This window comes from Symphalangus syndactylus, chromosome 6 (genome assembly GCF_028878055.3).
Source record: "Symphalangus syndactylus isolate Jambi chromosome 6, NHGRI_mSymSyn1-v2.1_pri, whole genome shotgun sequence".
NCBI lineage: Eukaryota > Metazoa > Chordata > Mammalia > Primates > Hylobatidae > Symphalangus > Symphalangus syndactylus.
The window spans coordinates 93,428,328-93,450,795 of record NC_072428.2 but is presented as its reverse complement, the minus strand read 5'-3'; the positions used below and the strand labels follow the sequence as shown (position 1 = coordinate 93,450,795).

The following is a 22,468-nucleotide window of genomic DNA, read 5'->3' as shown; positions in this document are numbered from 1 at the left end:
AAAAGTCTGCACACTGAACGGTGAGCCAACAAAGGCTGTTCCCCTCTCTACTTTGTTTACTTCAAAGTGCCTGCAAAAAAACTTACAGCCCAAAGCAGATGGTGACCTATAAAAGACCTATAGTGACAAGTGGGGGTCCCCCAGTGAAGATGCTGGCTGGCCACCCAGTTGTCCCACAATAAGGCCCATCAGTAAACAAAGAGCCAATACACATGAAGCTTCAAGAAAGAGACCAAATCACACAAAAAAGAATTCATAAGGAACAGAAATAACAGGGCAAAATAAAAAACTTTATAGTATCCTTAAAGAGATACAAAAACACATTGAATCTATGAAACGAAAACAGGATGCTATTTTGAAAAGAGCATTCAGAGAACAAGAAAGAGCTCATAGAAATTAAAAATATGATAGCTGGAATATATATTTAGTCAGGGTTGGAAGATAAAGTAGAGGAAATCTGGAAGTAGAAGAAAAAGACAGTAAGAGAGAAAACATAAGAACACCAGAGGATCAAGCCTGATGTCCCATCATACATCTAATAGGACTTCCAGAAAGAAGAGAGTAAACAGAAGGAAGAAATGATCAAAGAGTAATCCCCAGGATTGAAATACATGTGTTTTCAGACTGAGAGGAATCATTAAATACCCAGCAGAATAAATGAAAAATAAAACAAGGCACACCATAGTAAAATATAGAATACCAGGGATAAATAGAGGATCTCAGACTAGAAAGAAAAAAAGTCACATAATGAGAAGCTGAAAAGGTAAACATAATGGAAAATTAAGTTTGCATCTAAAATTGATAAATTGAGAAATCATGATACAAACATATTTAGAACAAGTTTTCTCAACCTGATGCCATTTACCCTGTTTGTTGTTGGGGGCCTGTCTTGTGCAGTGTAGGGCATTTTGCAGCACCCCTGGCTTTCACCCACTAGATGCCAGTAATACTCCCACCCCCTACCCCCCATCATGATAATCACAAATGTCTCCAGACATCCCCAAATGTCTCCTGCCAGAAGTGGGGGTGGGGGAGTGCTCTCCTTTGAGAATGCTGATTTAGGAAAATGGAGGTAAATAGAGAAAAACAGCTAAACGAGTTGGAAGTGTGGCTCCAAGGAGCAAAACCTGGAGGAAGAGGGGTGAGCAGAAAAGAGCTGGCTTTTCCAGAGAGCCTTTGCTGCTCGGCTTTTTAAATTGTATGCATACATTTCTTTGCTAGAAATAAATTTTTTTAACAACATTCGAGTGACCACGTTATTATACATGAAGTTAGGGTGCTTTCCCAGCTCTTCTTTTGCTAAAGCTGTTTTCTCCACAGCATAACAGTGCATTAAGTGAGTTTTCTAATTGTCCAAGAAATTTGGCTGAGCCCCCAAAGCTGAGAATAAAGAGGGCTTATTGCCTACACATTCTGAAGAGGGATGCCAGTCAATCTGTCCCAAACTATGAATGAATGACCCAGGCTCTCTTGAGTGTGTCACTTTAACAGAATATATGAGGGAAAGAAGAGACTGATTTGGAATGAGAATTTTCCAGGGAGAGGTTAAAACCCTATCCATTTCCCCTCCACCTGTAGTCAGGTAAGAAAGGACTACAAGAAAGCTACTCAGAGCACTGAACAGCACCCCCTGGAGTTTGTGAAGACTGCTACCTAATTCTTGCATGAAAAAGTCCAGCTGCTCTAAAAATTAATTTTTAAAAAACTTTCAAGTGAACCTGCACATGGATGTTTATAGCAGCTTTATTCATAATTGCCAAACCTTGGAAGCAATCAAGTTGGCCTTCAGTAGATGAATGGATAAATTGTGGTATATCCAAACAATGAAATATTCAATGTTAAAAAGGAATGAGCTATCAAGCCATGAAAAGACGTGAAGGAACCTTAAATGCTTATTACTTAGTGAAACAAGTCAGCCTGGTGTAGCTTAATACTGTATGATCCCAACTGAATGACATTCTAAAAAAGGCCAAACTGGGCAGGCACAGTGACTCATGCCTATAATCCCAGCACTTTGGGAAGCTGAGGTGGGCAGATTGCCTGAGCCTAGGAGTTCAAGACCAGCCTGGGAAACATGGGGAAATTCTGTCTCTACAAAAATTAGCCAGGTGTGATGGTGCACACCTGTAGTCCCAACTACTAGGGAGGCTGATGTGGGAGGATTGCTTGAGCCTGGGAGGTTGTGGCTGCAATGAGCCATGAACATGCCCCTGTACTCCAGCCTGGGTGACACAGCAAGACCCTGTCTTTAAAAAAAAAAAAAAAGGGAAGGGGGGCAAAACTTCAAAGACAGTAAAAATATCATTAGTGTCCAGGGGATGGGGGGAGGGAAGTATGAATAGAGCACAGAGAATTTCTGAGCAGTGAAACTACTTTATATCATACTGTCATGATGGCTACCTGTCATTGTACATTTGCATAGACTGTACCACACCAAGAGTAAACCTAATGTAAACTATGGACTTTGGGTGATAATGATAGGTCAATGTAGGTTCATCACTTGTAACAGATCTGCCACTCTGGTGGGGGATGTTGATAGTGGGGGATGTTGATAGTGGGGGAGGCTGTGCGTACATAAGGGCAGGTAATATATGGAAAACCTCTGTATCTTTTGTCCAATTTGCTGTGAACCTAAACTGCTCTAAAAAGTCTATTTAAAAAAAAAAATGTCTAAAGGATGACGTGAACTGCCTAGGACAGCAGAGTGAGGGAAAGAGTCCCCTAGAGGGTGTGACCTGCACTTCCAAAGTTTCTTGGGAGTAAAATGCCAAGCTTTCCCGTTGAGTAACTGGCAGGTAACGAGACTTGGCTTGTCTGATAGTACCTGCCCAAGAAGACTGCCTACAGGATGAGCATATGCCAGCCAAAAGAACGTGGAAGGCTGTACCTTCTGATAAGAGTCGGAGGAGGGATATCTTTTTTTTTTGAGACGGGGTCTCGTTCTTTCGCCCAGGACGGAGTGCAGTGGTGCTATCTCGGTTCACTGTAAGCTCCGCCTCCTGGGTTCACGTCATTCTCCAGATATCTTAAGAGTAAGGAGGGGGGAGCATTACATAGGTTAGGGCATAGTAACTGGGAGTCCCTTATTGCAAAGGGGTCTCCAGAGAACCCACAAAAACACCCCATTGGAGAAAGAGCTCGCATTTGTGCGTCAACACCAAATTACAATGGCACCCACTAAGATAAGACTTTTTTTCTGCTTTTATCTAATTTGTGAAAGAATAAAGCAGAAAAAAAAATAATCCACTGGCAAAAAGGAGATGACAATGCAAAGTGTCTCAGCTTGGACTCTATCAGCACCAAGGTAAGATGATGTGCAGGATTGGGGTAGGGCAGGTGGCAGCTTAAATTAAGATGGGCTTCACTCGTTCATCAGAAATAAAGAACCAAGAGAAAAACACATGTAACCCCTCTGTCTTCTAATGATCCCCCATTTCTGTTTGGTTTTTAATCCCACAGGCTTAGCCTTTGCAATGCTGGCAGCTGTGCCTCCAATATTTGGCCTATACTCTTCATTTTATCCTGTTATCATGTATTGTTTTTTTGGAACCTCCAGACACATATCCATAGGTAAAAGCTTATCCTTGATATTCTATTACCTTTCCTTGTGTATTTCCAACCTTGCAATGTGCCAAAGAAATAGCATGGTCGTTATTAAAAATTGTCTTAATAACAACTTTTGTTACTGCATACACAATTGGTGCTTTAAAAACCTACACTCGGCCAGGTGCAGTGGCTCACCCCTGTAATCCCAGCATTCTGGGAGGCTGAGGCGGGCAGATGGTCTGAGGTCAGGAGTTCGAGACCAGCCAGACCAACATGGTGAAACCCTATCTCTTTGTAAAAATACCAAAATTAGCCAGGCTTGGTGACAGGTGCCTGTAATCCCAGCTACTCGGGAGGCTGAGGCAGGAGAATCGCTTCAACCTGGGAGGCAGAGATTGCAGTGAGCTGAGATCACACCACTGCACTCCAGCCTGGGCAACAGAATGAGACTCTGTCTCAAAAAAAACAACAACAGCAAAAAAACACTCCTCCCAAGATTTCTAGAACTTAGAATTTTCTTATACTCTTGGGATAATAAAAAAGACAATTTTCTTGTTTAAAAGGGCAATTGTTGAAATCTGTGAAATGAGATAAATGCTTGATTTCATAATGTAATTTGTCAACATCTGGTTTTTATTTTTATACTAATGGTAGTACTTCAAGTTCCTAATTGCTATGCATGTATTTCATTTTTGTCATATTTTGGGCTCTGAATTGTACATATTTTCAGTTTATCAGAGGCATATGGATTTCATAATAATTCTGGTGCTGTATAAGGCTACCACCTAACACACACATACTTTCCAGATATCTACTGTTTGGTAACAAATACCCCCAAAATATAGCAGCTTTACAACAACAGTCATGTTTGTATCTTCCATAGTGCCTGCAGTTCAGGACTTGGGAAGGGCTGGTCTGGGTAATTCTTCCTCTCTCCCTTTTTCCTCCCTCCCTTCCCTCTTCCCTGCCTTCCTTTCTCCATGTAGTCCCAGGAATTCTCCACTTGGCCTAGTTGGAACTTTCTTACACATGGTGACTTAGGGTTTCAGCACAAGGTGGAAGCTGCAGCCCTTTTATTACCTAGCCTCGGAAGTCACACAACGTCACTTCTGCTGCATTCTTTTGATTACTAACAAGTCAAAGCCAACCCAGATTCAAGGAGAGAGAAATTAGACTCCACCTCTTGATGGGGAAATGTCAAGAAGAGTATGTGGATGGAAGCTATTGCTATGTCTGTTTTTGGAAAATACAGTCTGCATGCGCACACACGCACACACACGGTTGCTCATACACCGGGGCAGGACACTAAAGAAGGGAGCATAGCCTTCTTTCAAGCATGATTTCTTGACCTCACCTTTGTCTCTTGGTGTACTGGCAAAAACCATATCAGATACTCTGAATTAGATAGTGTCCTTGAACCCTGAACACGGATCTTCATGCTTCATTATTTTAGGTCCTTTTGCTGTTATTAGCCTGATGATTGGTGGTGTGGCTGTTCGATTAGTACCAGATGATATAGTCATTCCAGGAGGAGTAAATGCAACCAATGGCACAGAGGCCAGAGATGCCTTGAGAGTGAAAGTCGCCATGTCTGTGACCTTACTTTCAGGAATCATTCAGGTAAGGCTCAAAGATGAGGAAATGGACTGTCTCATTTGTTAACCTAACAAGTATCTACTGAGTGCTCTTGGCTGGTCTTACTACACGGTGGACGGAGTCAGCCAGAAAAACCCCAGAGCTCTGGGAGTAACTGCAGACCAACCGCATGCCGTATTCACAACTATGAGTGACCAGCAAGCAAGCTTCAGGTGGGTACTTTAAAGATCCCAAAAGCAAGACAAGTTTGACACGGCAGGATTGGTTAGTGCTGGGAGAGGACATTCCTCTCTGCTTGGAAGAAACAGCCAGTGATCATGATCATGCACTTTAGTCTACATGATGAAGCATGCCCCCAGCTCAGTGAGAGACAGGGAAGGCATTAGTGTGGTCAATGCACTGTGGGACACCAAGCCACTCCAGACCTTCCATTGTTTTCTGTATAACCAGTGGCTGATTTGCTAGCTCCTTACCCACTTGAGGTACAAGTTTGCAGTGTTAGAAAATGGTCCAGAGGCTGGGCGCGGTGGCTCACACCTTTAATCCCAGCACTTTGGGAGGCTGAGGCAGGCGGATCACAAGGTCAGGAGTTCGAGACCACCCTGGGCAACATAGTGAAACCCCGTATCTACTAAAAATACAAAATTAGCCGGACATGGTGGCACGCACCTGTAGTCCCAGCTACTCAGGAGGCTGAGGCAGGAGAATCGCTTGAACCCGGGAGGCAGAGGTTGCAGTGAGCTGAGACTGTGCCACTGCCTGGGTGACAGAGCAAGACTCAATCTCAAAAAAAAAAAAAAAAGAAAATGGTCAAGAAAGAACTTGTATATTTGCTGTGGGTCATAACTTCCTGACCTATCATGTGATTCATTTGTTTCTTTGTCATTAAAAAAAAAAAAGTTTTGCCTAGGTGTCTGTAGGTTTGGATTTGTGGCCATATATCTCACAGAGCCTCTGGTCCGTGGGTTTACCACTGCAGCAGCTGTGCATGTCTTCACCTCCATGTTAAAATATCTGTTTGGAGTTAAAACAAAGCGGTACAGTGGAATCTTTTCAGTGGTGTATGTAAGTAAGCAACTACCTGACGTTCTGGTACTTTTCTCTTTATTCCCCGCCTCCCTTCTCTTCTGTATCTCTTTTTACTTTCAAGACTCATTTTTCTTTTTCTCCAGTAATTTCCATAAAAAGGGAAAAATTCATTTATTCTAAGGTTTTCTGAAAAGAGTGTTACAAAGAGGACTAAACCTTAAAATCTCTATTATTAATATGTGATACTGCCTACTTCACAAGGAATTTTTTGCTAGGTCTTTATTTGGTGACTGCACCATCACTCTAATCAGGTGAAGAGAGAGCTTTTTCTTACAACCAAATCATGGTCTTTTTGGAAACCAACAAATAATTTAAAGGCATGAAGGGAGAACTTATCCCTCTCAAAAACTGCTAATTAAGGCCAGGCACGGTGGCTTACACGTGTAATCCCAGCACTTTGAGAGGACGAGATGGGCGGATCACGAGGTCAGGAGATCGAGACTATCCTGGCTAACAAGTGAAACCCCGTGTCTACTAAAAATACAAAAAAATTAGCCAGGCATGGTGGCGGGCACCTGTGGTCCCAGCTACCCAGGAGGCTGAGGCAGGAAAATGGCGTGAACCTGGGAGGCGGAGCTTGTAGTGACCCGAGATCCCGTCACTGCACTCCAGGCTGGGCGACAGAGCAAGACTCCGTCTCGGAGAAGAAAAACCTGCTAGTTCAAACTGGCAAAAAAATAAGTAAGGCTATAAAAGATTTAACTAACATGAATCTTTTAGTTATATAGACCCCTTACCAAACACAGAAAATATAAATTATTTGCAAGCACTTAAGGAACAATGGTAATAACCGATCATGTTGAAATCGATCGTGTGAAACTGATCACAAATTCTAAAAATTCAATGTTTTTTCACACAGTGCAATATAATAAATCAAAAACTAAACATAGCTTTAAAGCTCCCATATATTTAGAAACCAAAAAACATTTCTAAATGACCCATGAATAAAGAGGGAATTAGGAAATAATTAGAATTAATTGACTGTAGAAGTACTACATATCAAAACCTCTGACATGCTGTTAAAGCTGTCCTTGGAAAGAGAGGCTTGTAGCCTTTGTAGGTATTTATGTGCCAGACACTGCTAGGTGCCAAGATGCAGCTGTGAGCTGAGAAGATACAGGCCTTGCCCTCTGGAGCTTTCAGTCCAGTGGGAAGATAGTAAACCATTAATCGCATACATATGTAATCAACTACAATTTGTATTGAGTGCTATGAAGAAGTACCAGCTGCTCTGAAAGTTAAATAGGGAGACCTTTAGATTAGGGGTCTAGGAAAGGCACTTTGACATTTAAGTTGAGTCCCTGACTGATGAAAATGGAATCAGACTTTAGGAATATTCTCTAAATAACAAAATTCTTAGCTTCCCATAATAGCTATTATCGTACTTCTTACTCTGAGACTTGTCGAAATGCCTTGTCACAAAGGAAATAAAACATATTGAATACTCTAGGCACTGATAGGAAGGAAAGGGTGCATGGCCTGGGCTGAGTGGGAAGTCTACTTTATTGGGTTTCAAATGAGAACTGACTATATTTGAGGTGCCCAGTTGGTAACCCTAGGATATAATTAAGTGGATTTCTTCTCTAGTTCTCCTAGGTTCCTTTCTCAAACATCAGCACTCTTGACTTCAAAGTCCTGCTAACAATAATTACTCTCTCTTTGAGCTCCTAAAATCTTTTCAATGTATTTACCTTTGGAGTACTTTGCTATCAACCCTTAATTCTTTCCAAATGCTCAGGACTCAGCTTCAGGGTTCCTTTTCTGGATTTTATAATATTACATTGAGACATCAGCATATGATAAGAATAATTGTTTGATAAGAATAACTATAAGGCTGGGCGCAGTGGCTCACACCTGTAATCCCAGAACTTTGGGAGGCCAAGGCGGGTAGATGACTGGAGGTCAGGAGTTCGAGACCAGCCTGACCAACATGGTGAAACACCGTGTCTACTAAAAATACGAAAATTAGCTGGGCATGGCAGCAGGCACCTGTAATCCCAGCTACTCAGGAGGCTGAGGCAGGAGAATTGCTTGAACCTGGGAGGCAGAGGTTGCAGTGAGCCAAGATCATGCCACTGCACTCCAGCCTGGGCAACGGAGCAAGACTGTGTCTCAAAAATAAATAAATAAATAAGTAACAACTATAAAAAAAAAAAGAGTAACAACTATAAAGTTGGAGACTGGGTAAAAATGCCTCCTAATTGGTAGAAGCTACAAAGAGGAATTTCAGCCTGAGAACTTTCAACTAGAAATATCCAATAACGGAATGGCTGGTGTGAATTAGTGCACTAGAGTGTCTCTGTCTCTCTCGGGCGATTTCTTGATGTAAACATCCAGCATTCACTGTGTTACAGAGTACAGTTGCTGTGTTGCAGAATGTTAAAAACCTCAACGTGTGTTCCCTAGGCGTCGGGCTGATGGTTTTTGGTTTGCTGTTGGGTGGCAAGGAGTTTAATGAGAGATTTAAAGAGAAATTGCCAGCGCCTATTCCTTTAGAGTTCTTTGCGGTAAGTCACCTTCGGTCAGTGACCTATTCAGCTTCTACAACTGCATTTACTTATTTCTGTGAGGGATTTTGAAGTGGATGAAAGGAATTTTTTGCTCTCAGTTCTGCCAAAAGAAGGTTACAATTTGTCAAAGAAATTTGACAAATTAATTGACAAGAAAGTAAAAAGAAAAAGCCTTAAAACATAGACAGATGATTTTTTAAATTGTATGTAAGACTATGCATGAAAATTTTAACATTAATTATAAGTGATGGGATTATGGAGGATTTTCTCCTCAAATTTTTATTGGCTAATTGTTTTGTAATGAGCACATATTACTTTAATAACCTAAAAAAAATCCATTTCCATTTTGACAAAGCAAAGGTTCCCAAACTTTCTCCATCCCTTGACACTCCTGAGCCAAAAGAAATACCTCACAGTTCCATTTATTAAGTAGTTAGGTCCACACACTTTAATAATATTTATGATTAACAACTTCGTAGTTGTTTATAAAAATATGCACATAAATTGGAATAAAAATATTTTATTATGTTCTTAAGTAACCACAATTATTTAATCATGGAATGCGTATGCCTGATGGGAACTGCATAGATCCTCAAACCTCTGAATCAAAAAGGACACTGCTACCCTCATTTCCTGTTCACACGAATATGTATGTGGTTCCTGCTTTTTCATCACAGCAACCACTGAACACCCAGCTTTGCAAAGATATGGCATTATTGAAAGGAACAGTGTTCAAACTGTGAACCACTGCCAACTAGAAGTTTGCACAGGGCCCAATAGATGTCACTGTTTCACTGGGGACCTTTTAATATCCAAAGTGTCCCATAGAGTGCCCTTGGCACCCTGGGACTTGTTTGCACATGTGTGGGAGCCGCAAGGATAAGAAATGAAGAGTAGGCTAGGTGTGGTGACTCCACATCTGTAATCCCAGCACTTCGGGAGGCCAAGGTGGGCAGATCACTTGAGGCCAGGAGTTCGAGGCCAGCCTGGCCAACATGGTGAAACCCTGTGTCTACTAAAAATACAAAAAATTAGATGTGGTGAAATGCACCTGTAATCCCAGCTACTTGGGAGACTGAGGCATGAGAATTGCTTGAACCTGGGAGGCAGAGGTTGCAGTGAGCCAAGATCGTACCTCTGCACTCCAGCCTGGGTGACAAAGCAAGATTCTGTCTCAAAAGAAATGAAGAGTACATTTGGGGGTAAAGGACTGGCAAGATGGCCGAATAGGAACAGCTCTGGTCTGCAGCTCCCAGCGAGATCAACACAGGAGGTGGGTGATTTCTGCATTTCCAACTGAGGAACCCGGCTCACCTCATTGGGACTGGTTAGACAATGGATGCAGCCCACAGAGGGCAAGCTGAACCAGGGTGGGGCATCACCTCACCCAGGAAGCACAAGGAGTTGGGGGACTCCCTCCCTTAGCCAAGGGAAGCTGTGAGGGACTGTGCTGTGGGGAACGGCACATTCTGGCCCAGACACTATGCTTTTCTCATGGTCTTCACAACCCGCAGACTAGGAGATTTCCCCTGGGTGCCTACACCACCAAGATTCCTTGGGTTTCAAGCACAAAACTGCGCAGCTATTTGGGCAGACACTGAGCTAGCTGCAGGAGTTTTTTTTCATACCCCAGTGGTGCCTGGAACACCAGTGAGACAGAGCCATTCACTCCCCTGGAAAGGGGGCTAAAGGCAGGGAGCCAAGTGGTCTAGCTCAGCAGATCCCACCCCTACAGAGCCCAGAAAGCTAAGCTCCATTGACTTGAAATTCTCACTGCCAGCACAGCAGTCTGAAGTCAACCTAGGATGCTTGAGCTTGGTGAGGGGAAGGGCGTCTGCCATTACTGAGGCTTGAGTAGGTGGTTTTCCCCTCACAGTGTAAACAAAGCCACCTGGAAGGTCCAACTAGGCAGATCCCACCGCAGCTCAGCAAAGCTGCTGTGGCCAGACTGCTTCTCTAGATTGCTCCTCTCTGGGCAGGGCATCTCTGAAAGAAAGGCAGCAGCCACAATCAAGGGCTTATAGATAAAACTCCCATCTCCCTGGGAGAGAGAACCTGGGGGAAGGGGCAGCTGTGGGTGCAGCTTCAGCAAACTTAAACATTCCTGTCTGCCAGCTCTGAAGAGAGCACCAGATCTCCTAGCACAGCATTCGAGCTCTGCTAAGGGTCAGACTGCCTTCTCAAGTGGGTCCCTGACCCCCGTAACTCCTGACTGGGAGACACCTCCCAGTAGAGGCCAAAGACACCTCATACAGGAGATCTCTGGCTGGCATCTGGCGAGTGCCCCTCTGGGACAAAGCTTCTGGAGGAAGGAACAGGTAGCAATCATTGCTGTTCTGCAGCCTTCACTGGTGATACCCAGGCAAACAGGGTCTGGAGTGGACGTCAGCAAACTCCAGCACACCTGTAGCAGAGGAGCCTGACTGTTAGAAGGAAAACTAACAAAACAGAAAGGAATAGCATCAACATCAACAGAAAGGATGTCCACACAAAAACCCCATCCGAAGGTCACCAACAGCAAAGACCAAAGGTAGATAAATCCATGAAGATGAGGAAAAACCAGTGCAAAATCTGAAAATTCCAAAAGCCAGAACACCTCTTCTCCTTCAAAGGATCACAACTCCTCGCCAGCGAGGGAACAAAACTGGATGGAGAATGAGTTTGACGAATGGACAGAAGTAAGCTTCAGAAGGTGGGTAATGGCAAACTCCTCTGAGCTAAAGGAACATATTCTAATCCAATGCAAGGAAGCTAAGAAACTTGAAAAAAGGTTAGAGGAATTGCTAACTAGAATAACCAGTTTAGAGAAGAACATAAATGACTTGATGGAGCTGAAAAACACAGCACAAGAATTTCATGAAGCATACACAAGTATAAATAGCCAAATCAATCAAGCAGAAGAAAGGGTATCAGAGATTGAAGATCAGCTTAATGAAATACAGCGTAAAGACAAGATTAGAGGGGAAAAAAAAGAATGAAAAGGAATGAACAAAGCCTCCAGGAAATATGGGACTATGTGAAAAGACCAAACCCACGTTTGATTGGTGTACCTGAAAGTGACGGGGAGAATGGAACCAAGTTGGAAAACACTCTGCAGGACATTATCCAGGAGAACTTCCCCAGCCTAGCAAGACAGGCCAACAGTCAAATTCAGGAAATACAGAGAACACCACTAAGATACTCCTCAAGAAGAGCAACCCCAAGACACATAATCATCAGATTCACCAAGGTTGAAATGAAGGAAAAAATGTTATGATAAGGGCAGCCAGAGAGAAAGGTCGGGTTACCCACAATGGGAACCCCATCAGACTAACAGCAGATCTCTCGGCAGAAACTCTACAAGCCAGAAGAGAGTAGGGGCCAATATTCAACATTCTTAAAGAAAAGAATTTTCAAACCAGAATCTCACATCCAGCCAAACTAAGCTTCATAAGCGAAGGATAAATGAAATCCTTTACAGGCAAGTAAATGCTGAGAGATTTTGTCACCACCAGGCCTGCCTTATAAGAGCTCCTGAAGGAAGCACTAAATGTGGAAAGGAAAACCCGGTACCAGCCACTGCAAAAACAAACCAAAATGTAAAAAGCATCGATACTGTGAAGAAACTGCATCAGCTAATGGGCAAAATAACCAGCTAGCATCATAATGACAGGATCAAATTCACACATAACAATTTTTTTTTTTTTTGAGACAAAGTCTTGCTCTTGTCCCCCAGGCTGGAGCACAATGGTGCGATCTCGGTTCACTGCAACCTCCACTTCCCGGGTTCAAGCAATTCTCCTGCTTCAGCCTCCTGAGTAGCTGGGATTACAGGTGCCTGCCACCATGCCCAGCTAATTTTTGCATTTTTAGCAGAAGCTGGGTTTCACCATGTTTGCCAGGCTGGTCTCGAACTCCTGACCTCAGGTGATCTGCCTGTCTCAGCCTCCCAAAGTGCTGGGATTATAGGCGTGAGCCACCACACCTGGCCCACACATAACAATACTAACCTTAAATGTATTTATTGCAGCACTATTCACAATAGCAAAGACTTGGAACCAACCCAAATGCCCATCAATGATAGACTGGATTAAGAAAATGTGGCACATATACACCATGGAATACTATGCAGTCATAAAAAATGATGAGTTCATGTCCTTTGCAGGGACATGGATGAAGCTGGAAACCATCATTCTCAGCAAACTAACACAGGAACAGAAAACTAAACACCACGTGTTCTCACTTGCAAGTGGGAGTTGAACAATGAGAACACATGGACACAGGCAGGGGAACATCACACACTGGGGCCTGTCCATGGGTGGGGGGCATGAGGAGGGATAGCATTAGGAGAAATACCTAATGTAGATGATGGGTTGATAGGTGCAGCAAACCACCATGGCACTTGTGTATGTATGTAACCTGCACGTTCTGCACATGTATCCCAGAACTTAAAGTATAATAAAATAAATTTAAAAATTTTAAAAAGATATGAAGAGTATAGGTGTCTGATCCAAATTATAGCAACAAGTTCTAGCTATGAAAACAACTGGCTGGCATAGCTCACAAGGAAGCAATACCTTCAAACCTTTTCTTTTCCTCAGTCTTGTCTACATGGCATTAGTACCTTTTAACAGGCAAAACAAAACAAAATATATCTCTAACAGTTTTAAAACCTCTTCTCTCACTAGGGGTAGGCACAGAGTTCCCGTTTTGACTTGGAGTACAGCAAGAGGTTCTGAGCACCTTTGCGTGGGAAAGAAGTCAGGCAAGCCCCAGTTATGAAGTAAATGACACAGCTTGCCTCTCCTGCTTTGGGTTACTAATTCTGTTTCCCAGATTCCCTTTAAAGACTCTTCCATGTTTCCCAGGGGAATGGTTTCCCAGAATTCCAGAAAGTTTAGGGACAGCATCTTTATGACTCCCTTTAAGTGTCAAATTTATTTTTTATTATAAAAATATTTTTTGAGTTTTGCATTCAATTTTATAATACATCTATTTGTCTTGATAAGAAAACAATGGTTTAAATTACTTACCACTGTATAAAATTACAGCTCCAGGAGCTTGAGCCATATATAGTCTGTGGATTTGAATATTCTAGGCACTCCTCTAGTTCGAGATGCACAAAAAACGCAATTAAGAGTGATGAAAATAATTGTCATCAACAGAAAAGGATCCTTCCATCAAAAGAGCCAGAATCACCCATGCCCCTGGTCTCCCAGGCTGCTGTTTCTGATAATAAGCTTACCTTATTATTTGTTTCCTGCAGTGGCCCTCCTCAGGAGGGGCTGGCTTCCTTCCCTGGCCAGCTCTAATTTCTTCTCTGTTGGGTAACTCACTCAGAAAGCTCTACAGGCAATAGTTCCTGGGCATGGAGCAAATTGCTATCTCACCTTTTGTTATGTTTCTCTTGTAACTCATTAGGGATTGTACTTTACACTCCAAGTAAATCTATGCCCTGCCAATCCAGGAAGGGATTATGTAAAGTGACCCTCTGTTTGATGTACAGTTCTACCCTGACTTTGTAGCTGAAATGGGAGGAGACAGCTATGGGTTGCTGCTGGGGCCCTATCACCACACTTGGGGCTGCTGTCCCAGAAACAGGATCACCAGGAGGATTCTAAATCCAGACGTACATTTTGTAATCATACAGTGTCATTGTACCACCCTCGAAGTATAGAGTTAAATATCCTTTATTCATAACATTGTGGCCAGAGACTCATTTCACCACCCTAAATTTAGGGTCAACGTTTGAAAGCCTTTATGGCCTTTTTCTGTAGCAGTCAACTAGCCAGACACCTTAGAGTAGAAAAGGACAAAGCATGAAGAAAATTCCAGATCATAAACTGTAGAGTTCATTTTAATTATATGGGGTAGGGTCATTAAGAGAAGTAAGAATTGTTGAAGCTAATGGTAAATCTTTTTAAATCTGAATGTTAAAAGTGAGAATAGATTTGACTTGACTAACATATTTGAAGCTGATTTTTGCAGTATTTGAACATTCATCTTTAAAGGTGCATTTGGATTTGTGTCTTTTTAGGTCGTAATGGGAACTGGCATTTCAGCTGGGTTTAACTTGAAAGAATCATACAATGTGGATGTTGTTGGAACACTTCCTCTAGGGTAGGAAAGTAGTTTTAAGTAACTGTGTGACTGAAATAATCGATGGATCTATTGCCTCTAACTCTTACACTGGTACTCTTGCAATGAAAAATAATCTTTTTTCTATACATCAAATAGCTGAGGGCTTTAGGGGGGTTGGGTGCATTTTATTTTTATTTTTATTGTAGTAAAAAACACATAACAAATTTTTGTCTTAACTTTTTTTTTTTTTTTGAGACAAAGTCTCACTCTGTCGCCTAGGCTGGAGTGCAGTGGCGCTGTCTTGGCTCACTGCAACCTCTGTCTCCCAGGTTGAAGCGATTCTGCTGCCTCAGCCTCCCAAATAGCTGGGATTACAGGCGTATGCTACCACACCTGGCTAATTTTTTTTTTTTTTTTTTTTGAGATGGAGTCTCGCTCCGTCCCCCAGGCTGGATTGCAGTGGCGCGATCTTGGCTCACTGCAAGCTCCGTCTCCTGGGTTCATGCCATTCTCCTGCCTCAGCCTCCCGAGCAGCTGGGACTGCGGGTGCCCGCCACCACACCCGGCTAATTTTTTGTATTTTTAATAGAGACAGGGTTTCACTGTGTTAGCCAGGTCAGTCTCAATTTCCTGACCTCGTGATCCGCCCACCTTGACCTCCCAAAGTGCTGGGATTACAGGCATGAGCCACTGCACCCGGCTAATTTTTGTATTTTTAGTAGAGACAGGGTTTCTCCATGTTGGCCAGGCTGGTCTCAAACTCCTGACCTCAGATGATCCGCCCGCCTCAGCTTCCCAAAGTGCTGGAGTGCAGGGATTACAGGTGTGAGCCACTGTGCCTGGCTTTTTTTTTTTTTTTTTTGAGACCGAGTCTCACTCTGTTGCCCAGGCTAGAGTGCAATGGCACAATCTCGGCTCACTGCAACCTCTGCCTCTGAGGTTCAAGTGATTCTTCTGCCTGAGCCTCCTGAGTAGCTGGGATTACAGGTGTGTGCCATCACACCCGACTAATTTTTGTATTTTTAGTAGAGACAGGGTTTCACCATGTTGGCCAGGCTGGTCTCAAACTCCTGACCTCACGTGATCCACCCACCTCGGCCTCCCAAAGTGCTGGGATTATAGGCATGAGCCACCATGCCCAGCCAATCTTAATCATTTTTAAGTGTACAGTTCAGTAGTATTAAATATATTCCCATTATTGTAAAACAGATCTCCAGGACTTTTTCACCTTGCAAATCTGTAACTCTATACCCCTTAAACAAGAGCTTCCTCTTTTCTTCTTACCCCAGCCCCTAGTAACCGCCATTCATCTTTCTGTTTTTATGAATTTGACTTCTTTAGATGCCTCATGTAAGTGGAATCATACAGCATTTGTCTTTTTGTGACTGGCGTATTTCACTTAGCATAATGTCTTCAGAGTTTGTCTATATTGTAGCATATGACAGTATTTTCTTCCCTTTTTGAGGCTGAGTAATATTCCATTGTGGATATATACTGTATTTTATTTCTCCATGCATCCATTGATGAGCGTGTGGGTTGCCTTTACCTCTTGGCTATTGTGAATAGTGCAGCTGTGGATATGGTGTGCAAATATGTCTTTGAGACCTTTCTTTCAGTTCTTTTGGATATACACCTGTAAGTGGGATTGCTGGATCTATTTTTACTTTTTTGAAAGGCTTTCATACTGTTTCCCGTAGCAGTTATGCCATTTTACAATCCCACCAATAGCGGCAAGTGGTTTTCTGTTTTCTTTTGTTTTCCTAAATTTAATAGTTTTAAAAATCTCTCCTTGAGTGACATGGGATTTAAGTGCAAAACAGCCTAAATCCTAGCCTGCCACGTACTAACTGTGTGATCTTAAGCAGGCCACTTATCCTCTCAAAGCCTCCATTTCCTCACCTGCCAGGTGGGCATGGTAATTAATACTTATCTTGAGGGCAGTTGTGAGGGCTACAGGAGATAATGCATGGAAGGCAGTGAGTGAACGCCTGAACACACAGTAAGCATTCAAGTCATGTTAAATACTTATTAGTAATGGGTTCTAAGGCTGTTATTTCAATGAGTTTTTAGTTTCTAATCATGTTACTTCTTTGCTTCCTCTATATTATCTAACTGTACATTTTTAAAACATATTATTGGCCAGGCGTGGTGGCAGACGCCTATAATCCCAGCACTTTAGGAGGCTGAGGCGGGCAGATCACGAGGTCAGGAGTTCCAGACCAGCCTGGCAAACATAGTGAAACCCCATCTCTAGTAAAAATACAAAAATTAGCCGGGCATGGTGGCGGGTGCCTATAATCCTACTATTGGAAGGCTGAGGAGGAGAATTGCTTGAAACCAGAAGGCGGAGGTTGCAGTGAGCCAAGATCATGCCATGGCACTCTAACCTGGGCAACAAGAGTGAAACACCATCTCAAAAAAAAAAAATATATATATACACACACACACACACATACATATATATGTATATGCGTATATATACGCATATGCGTATATATACACATATACATGTATATGCGTATATATACGCATATATGTATATGCGTATATATATACATATATACGTATATGTGTATATACGTATATATGTATGTTAAAATCTACTTGTCACTATAATTTCTACTTAATACCTTCCTTTCCCTATTGCATTGTACTCAAACATACTGCTTTCCTTCTGTATGTGACAGCTTAACTAAAAAAAAAAAAAAAAAAAAAAAAAAAAAAAAAGACCTTACGTTTCTGGAAATTGGCTACCCAGAGGAGACCTTATCTTTCTGGAACATTGCCCAAAACCAAGTAGGTAACAAATACCTACCTACCTATCTACATACAATCATACCATTTCAGTTACCTGTGAGTCTTATGGCTCCACTGGTAACAGACTACCCCAAAACAGTGACTTAAAACAGCCACCATTAATTTGCTCATAATTCTTTAGTCTAGGTTAGGCTTAGTTGGGTGATTCTTTGGCAGGTCTCACTTGGGGTTTGTTATGCATCTGCAGATGTCTGCAGGTGTGACTAGTGTTGGAGGATCCAAGAGGGCTTCACTCACGTGTCTGACACCTCATCTGGAGTGAGTGGAACGGTGAGGGCTGGCGGGCATCTTCTCCACATGTGGTATCTCCAGCAGCGTTGCCAGACCTCTTTATGTGGTGGCTCAGAGCAATAGGAAAGAAAAGCAGAGAATTTACCAGGCTTCTTAAGGCACTCATACAGCATCACTTCCACCACATTCTGTTGCTCAAAGCACATCACGAGGCCAGCCCAAATATAGCTGGAGGGGAAACAGATTCCACATCTAGATTTGGGGAGTGACATGCACATACAAGTATGGGAGGAATGACTGGTGGCCTATTTGGGAGCAAACTACCATGCTTCTATATACACATACCTACACATATAAATGCATCTGCTGTAGACAAGCAGGTTCTTCATGGTTTTGTTGTACTTGGTAGATGAGCAGTGCATTTTGCAGTGCCCAGAAAGTGACAGTTGACTATTAAAGATCCCAATCATAGCACTATATCCTGTTTTCTTGTTCATCTGTTTGTTTACTTTCCTTAACTTGTTCCAAAATGTGTCCTTTTCTTATATTCTTACTCCCTTAGGCCCAAACCTGCTGCTAGGCCTTCCCTCTTAGTTCATGCCTGTGCAGCAAAGAGCAGGGAAGGACAACAGGTTTTATAGTCAGACCCCCCAGGTTTGACTCCCTGTTACAGTTTGGGAAAATCACGTAACATCTGTCAAAATCCATTTTTTCACCTATAAATTGGGATAATAGTAGAACCTATGTAATGGGAGTGCTGTGAGGGAAAATGAGACGACTTATGTAAAGCATGTAGCAGGTAAACTCACCTTAACAGACATTAGGTTCCTTTCCTTTTCTTCCTCTGTTTCCTTACTTCATGACGTGAAACCTCCCTTCCATCACTGTGCTATGACATAGTAAGAGAAATAGCTGTGGCTAAGCAGGTTCTTCATAGTTTTGTTGTACTTGGTAGATGAGCTGCTTGTCCTTGGACAAGTTGCTGAACCTCACTATGCCTCATTTTATTCATCTGTAAAATGGCAATTATGATGGTGCCTAGTTCACAGGGCCATTGAAAACAATTAGATGAGCACAGAACCTGGCACAGAGAAGGGGACATAATAAATATAGTAATAATAAATAATAAATAATTATTAGTATCAGTTATCAGTTAATAATAAATAATTATTAGTATCAGTTAAGTTACTGTTATTATTGTTTAGCCCAATGCCTTGAATTGGAGGAGAATGTCTGAAAATCCCTATTGCCCCTTCTCCCGTAACATTCTAGGGAATCCCTATTCTGTTTCTTTAGGATAAGGATCCCAGACTACAAGTATGTACCACAAAAGCTGGGTTCTCCATTGTGGGATTCCAGGAGTCACACTTTTATCTCCTCCAGATTCACAAGATTCCAGGTGATACCCAAGGAGTATAGCCTTCTGCTGCTCCTTTCCCATGTTACAAACTCAGCTAATGGGATTAAAAAAACACACACACAGGAAGAGGTAGCAGACTCCGAGTCCTTACATCAGATGACAAGGGGGAGAAGTATGTGGTGCCTAGCATTGCCAGGACATTAATTCTCCTCTAAGGTAGCCCTTAGACTACTCTCCTCCCCACTCCAAGACTTGGGTTCAGATGCCTGGTGGCATCTGAGCACTTTGCTGACCCTCTCTTCTTCCTGGTTTCTGTGTCTTACTTACACTTGCCATCAGGGTGCCATGAGATATGAGGTTACTCCTTTTATAAATAAAACAGCATCTGATCTCTTCTGATAACCCATCCAGGTAGAAAGCTGCACTTTGCAGTTTGAGCCTGAAAAGAACCTCTCTGTGTCAAGGAGGGCCCTCCTTTTTGCCAACCAGAGCAAATAAGTATCCAAGCATTGATTACTTCATTTGCCGATAATGCCCCCCTAAAATGCTTCCCTGCGCAGGGTTTTTTTTTCTTTTCCCTTGTGGTGACAACACAAGTTAAAGTCAGCTTGACTTTTCAGGCTGCTACCTCCAGCCAATCCGGACACCAGCCTCTTCCACCTTGTGTACGTAGATGCCATTGCCATAGCCATCGTTGGATTTTCAGTGACCATCTCCATGGCCAAGACCTTAGCAAATAAACATGGCTACCAGGTTGACGGCAATCAGGTAAAGATAATCAGTTTCCTGCAGATGTTTCGTAGCAGTACATTGAAGGTCTGGCTCACACCTGTAATCCCAGCACTTTGGGAGGCCAAGGCAGGTGGATCACGAGGTCAGGAGATCGAGACCATCCTGGCTAATATGATGAAATTCCGTCTCTACTGAAAATACAGAAAATTAGCCGGGCATGGTGGCGGGCACCTGTAGTCCCAGCTACTCGGGAGGCTGAGGCAGGAGAATGGCGTGAACCTGGGAGGTGGAGCTTGCAGTGAGCCAAGGTCGCGCCACTGCACTCCAGCCTGGGCGACAGAGTGAGACTCCGCCTCAAAAAAAAAAAAAAAAAAATCACCAAGGTCGGTTATGGAAGGCACAAGAACTAATCTATCTTGGTAGAAAAACTTTTTTTACTGGTGATTGATGTATCTGAAGCAGGTATTTATTCAATCTGCAATGTTATTCCTGTTTTTAAAGCTCACAGCTTAGGATGAAATGTTATTCCAGGGCATTTTTGCTCCCCAGGAAGGTTTATCTTTATTCATTAAACGTTGGGTGTATGATTCATCACTAACCACAATATTCTCTTTGTCACCTGCTTTTATAACACAGCCACAGATAAGGTATTTAATCCAAACACTGTGACCTATAATGTTGACATAACAATGTCTATTTCAATACCTTATGTATTCTAAGGAGAAACTAGATGCTTCACATTCATCTGAGATGCAGTTATCAAACTAGAAACACCCAAAGTAACCTAAGAGCAGGACTCACTTGCTCCGGGAAGACACTGGCATGTACTCATTTGTGAGCAATAGCCCAGGCATTAAAAAGATGTCGAGAGTCCTATACAACAATAACTTTCTCTTCAGCAGTAAAAATAGTTTATCCCTTTTAGTGCAGTTTTCTTCTTAAGCTTTATTTGTGTAGAGGGTGTGTTTGGAAAGAAGGAGGCTGAGCAGGGAGCCCAGCGTTTATCTCTGACAAAAATGCAAAGTGTTGCCCCCACCAACTATAAAATATGCCATAATTCCTATTTTGAACTCATGCTAAACAAATTCTTACATCTGAAAAGAAAATGAAGAGATAGGCTGTAGTGCTGACTATGTGTATTAAATGGGCTGTTATGCTTTTTTTCCTGAAGAATGACCTATCTCTTTTGTGTTTTGTTTCTATATGGGAAAGGAGCTCATTGCCCTGGGACTGTGCAATTCCATTGGCTCACTCTTCCAGACCTTTTCAATTTCATGCTCCTTGTCTCGAAGCCTTGTTCAGGAGGGAACCGGTGGGAAGACACAGGTGTGTATATAACAGGCCTCTAAGACCTGACGATATGGGTGGTAATTAAATTTTAATCTTTTGATTATATTCTGAACCCAAACAAAGCTACTCTGCCTGCAGATCCATGCTCCAGTGAGCTGTATAGTGAATCAGAGAAAGGCATGATTGGTTGAAGTGAATCACAAGAAACTGAATCTATAGGAAAGATCTATATTCTCCAGTTAAATTGGAAAGTTATGCAACACTCAGCTACCAGTAAACCTCAAAGTTCAGACATGGGATGTTGTCATGAAAGCCTGAGACTGAGTGTGGGCAGTATGCCAGCACCATCCAGTAGAACTTTCTGCAATGATGGAAATGTTCAATATCTGCACTGTCCAATACGGCAGCCACTAGCAACATGTGGCTCTTGAGCACTTGAAATGTGGTTAGTTCTACCAAGACCTGACTTTTAATTTTTACAAATGTAAATGGCCGGTTGGGCATGGTGGCTCACGCCTGTAATCACAGCACTTTGGGAGGCTAAGGTGGGCGGATCACGAGGTCAAGAGATCGAGACCATCCTGACCAACATGGTGAACACCGTCTCTACTAAAAATACAAAAATTAGCTGGGCATGGTGGCGGGTGCCTGTAGTCCCAGCTACTTGGGAGGCTGAGGCAGGAGAATCGCTTGAACCCAGGAGGCAGAGGTTGCGGTGAGCCGAGGTCTCACCACTGCACTCCATCCTGGCGACAGAGTGAGACTCTGTCTCAAAAAAAAAAAAAAAAAAAAAAAAAAGTAAATGGCCACATGTGGCTACTGGCTCCCATATTGGACAGCAGACACTTATCTGAACTCTTCTGGTGGCCCTTGTAGGTCTCAGGTTGGCACCAGACATCTTTCCTCCACCTCCGGGAAGGGCATTTTAATTAGGATATTACAGCATTTCAGCTTCCATTTAAAAGCCATAAGAAGAACCAAAACTTCAGAGAGGGAGTGTGATGGAGCTATAGGTTATGTAGTGGTTTAGTTGACTTATTTGAATCCATATTTTCTTGATCTTCCCATAGTAATTATCAAAAGAATAAAACCAACTTATGCCCTGCCTCTTATTCAAGTCTCCTAAAAGCGCCTTCCTTGTGTCTTCTCTCATTCAGCTTGCAGGTTGTTTGGCCTCATTAATGATTCTGCTGGTCATATTAGCAACTGGATTCCTCTTTGAATCATTGCCCCAGGT

General features: G+C 42.6%; 1 protein-coding gene across 3 annotated transcripts in view; it reads left to right on the top strand.

The window, feature by feature from the left end:
- SLC26A5 (solute carrier family 26 member 5) overlaps positions 1 to 22,468 on the top strand; it is a 73,333-nt gene that overhangs the window by 30,249 nt on the left and 20,616 nt on the right. For all 3 annotated transcript variants that reach the window (XM_055283522.2, XM_055283520.2, XM_063642090.1), the window contains 8 exons: positions 3,460 to 3,570; positions 5,000 to 5,166; positions 6,043 to 6,207; positions 8,586 to 8,738; positions 14,758 to 14,840; positions 19,830 to 19,977; positions 21,154 to 21,267; positions 22,389 to 22,466. In XM_055283522.2, coding sequence (XP_055139497.1) covers positions 3,460 to 3,570; positions 5,000 to 5,166; positions 6,043 to 6,207; positions 8,586 to 8,738; positions 14,758 to 14,840; positions 19,830 to 19,977; positions 21,154 to 21,267; positions 22,389 to 22,466 — 1,019 coding nt within the window. The remainder of the gene's footprint in view (positions 1 to 3,459; positions 3,571 to 4,999; positions 5,167 to 6,042; positions 6,208 to 8,585; positions 8,739 to 14,757; positions 14,841 to 19,829; positions 19,978 to 21,153; positions 21,268 to 22,388; positions 22,467 to 22,468) is intronic.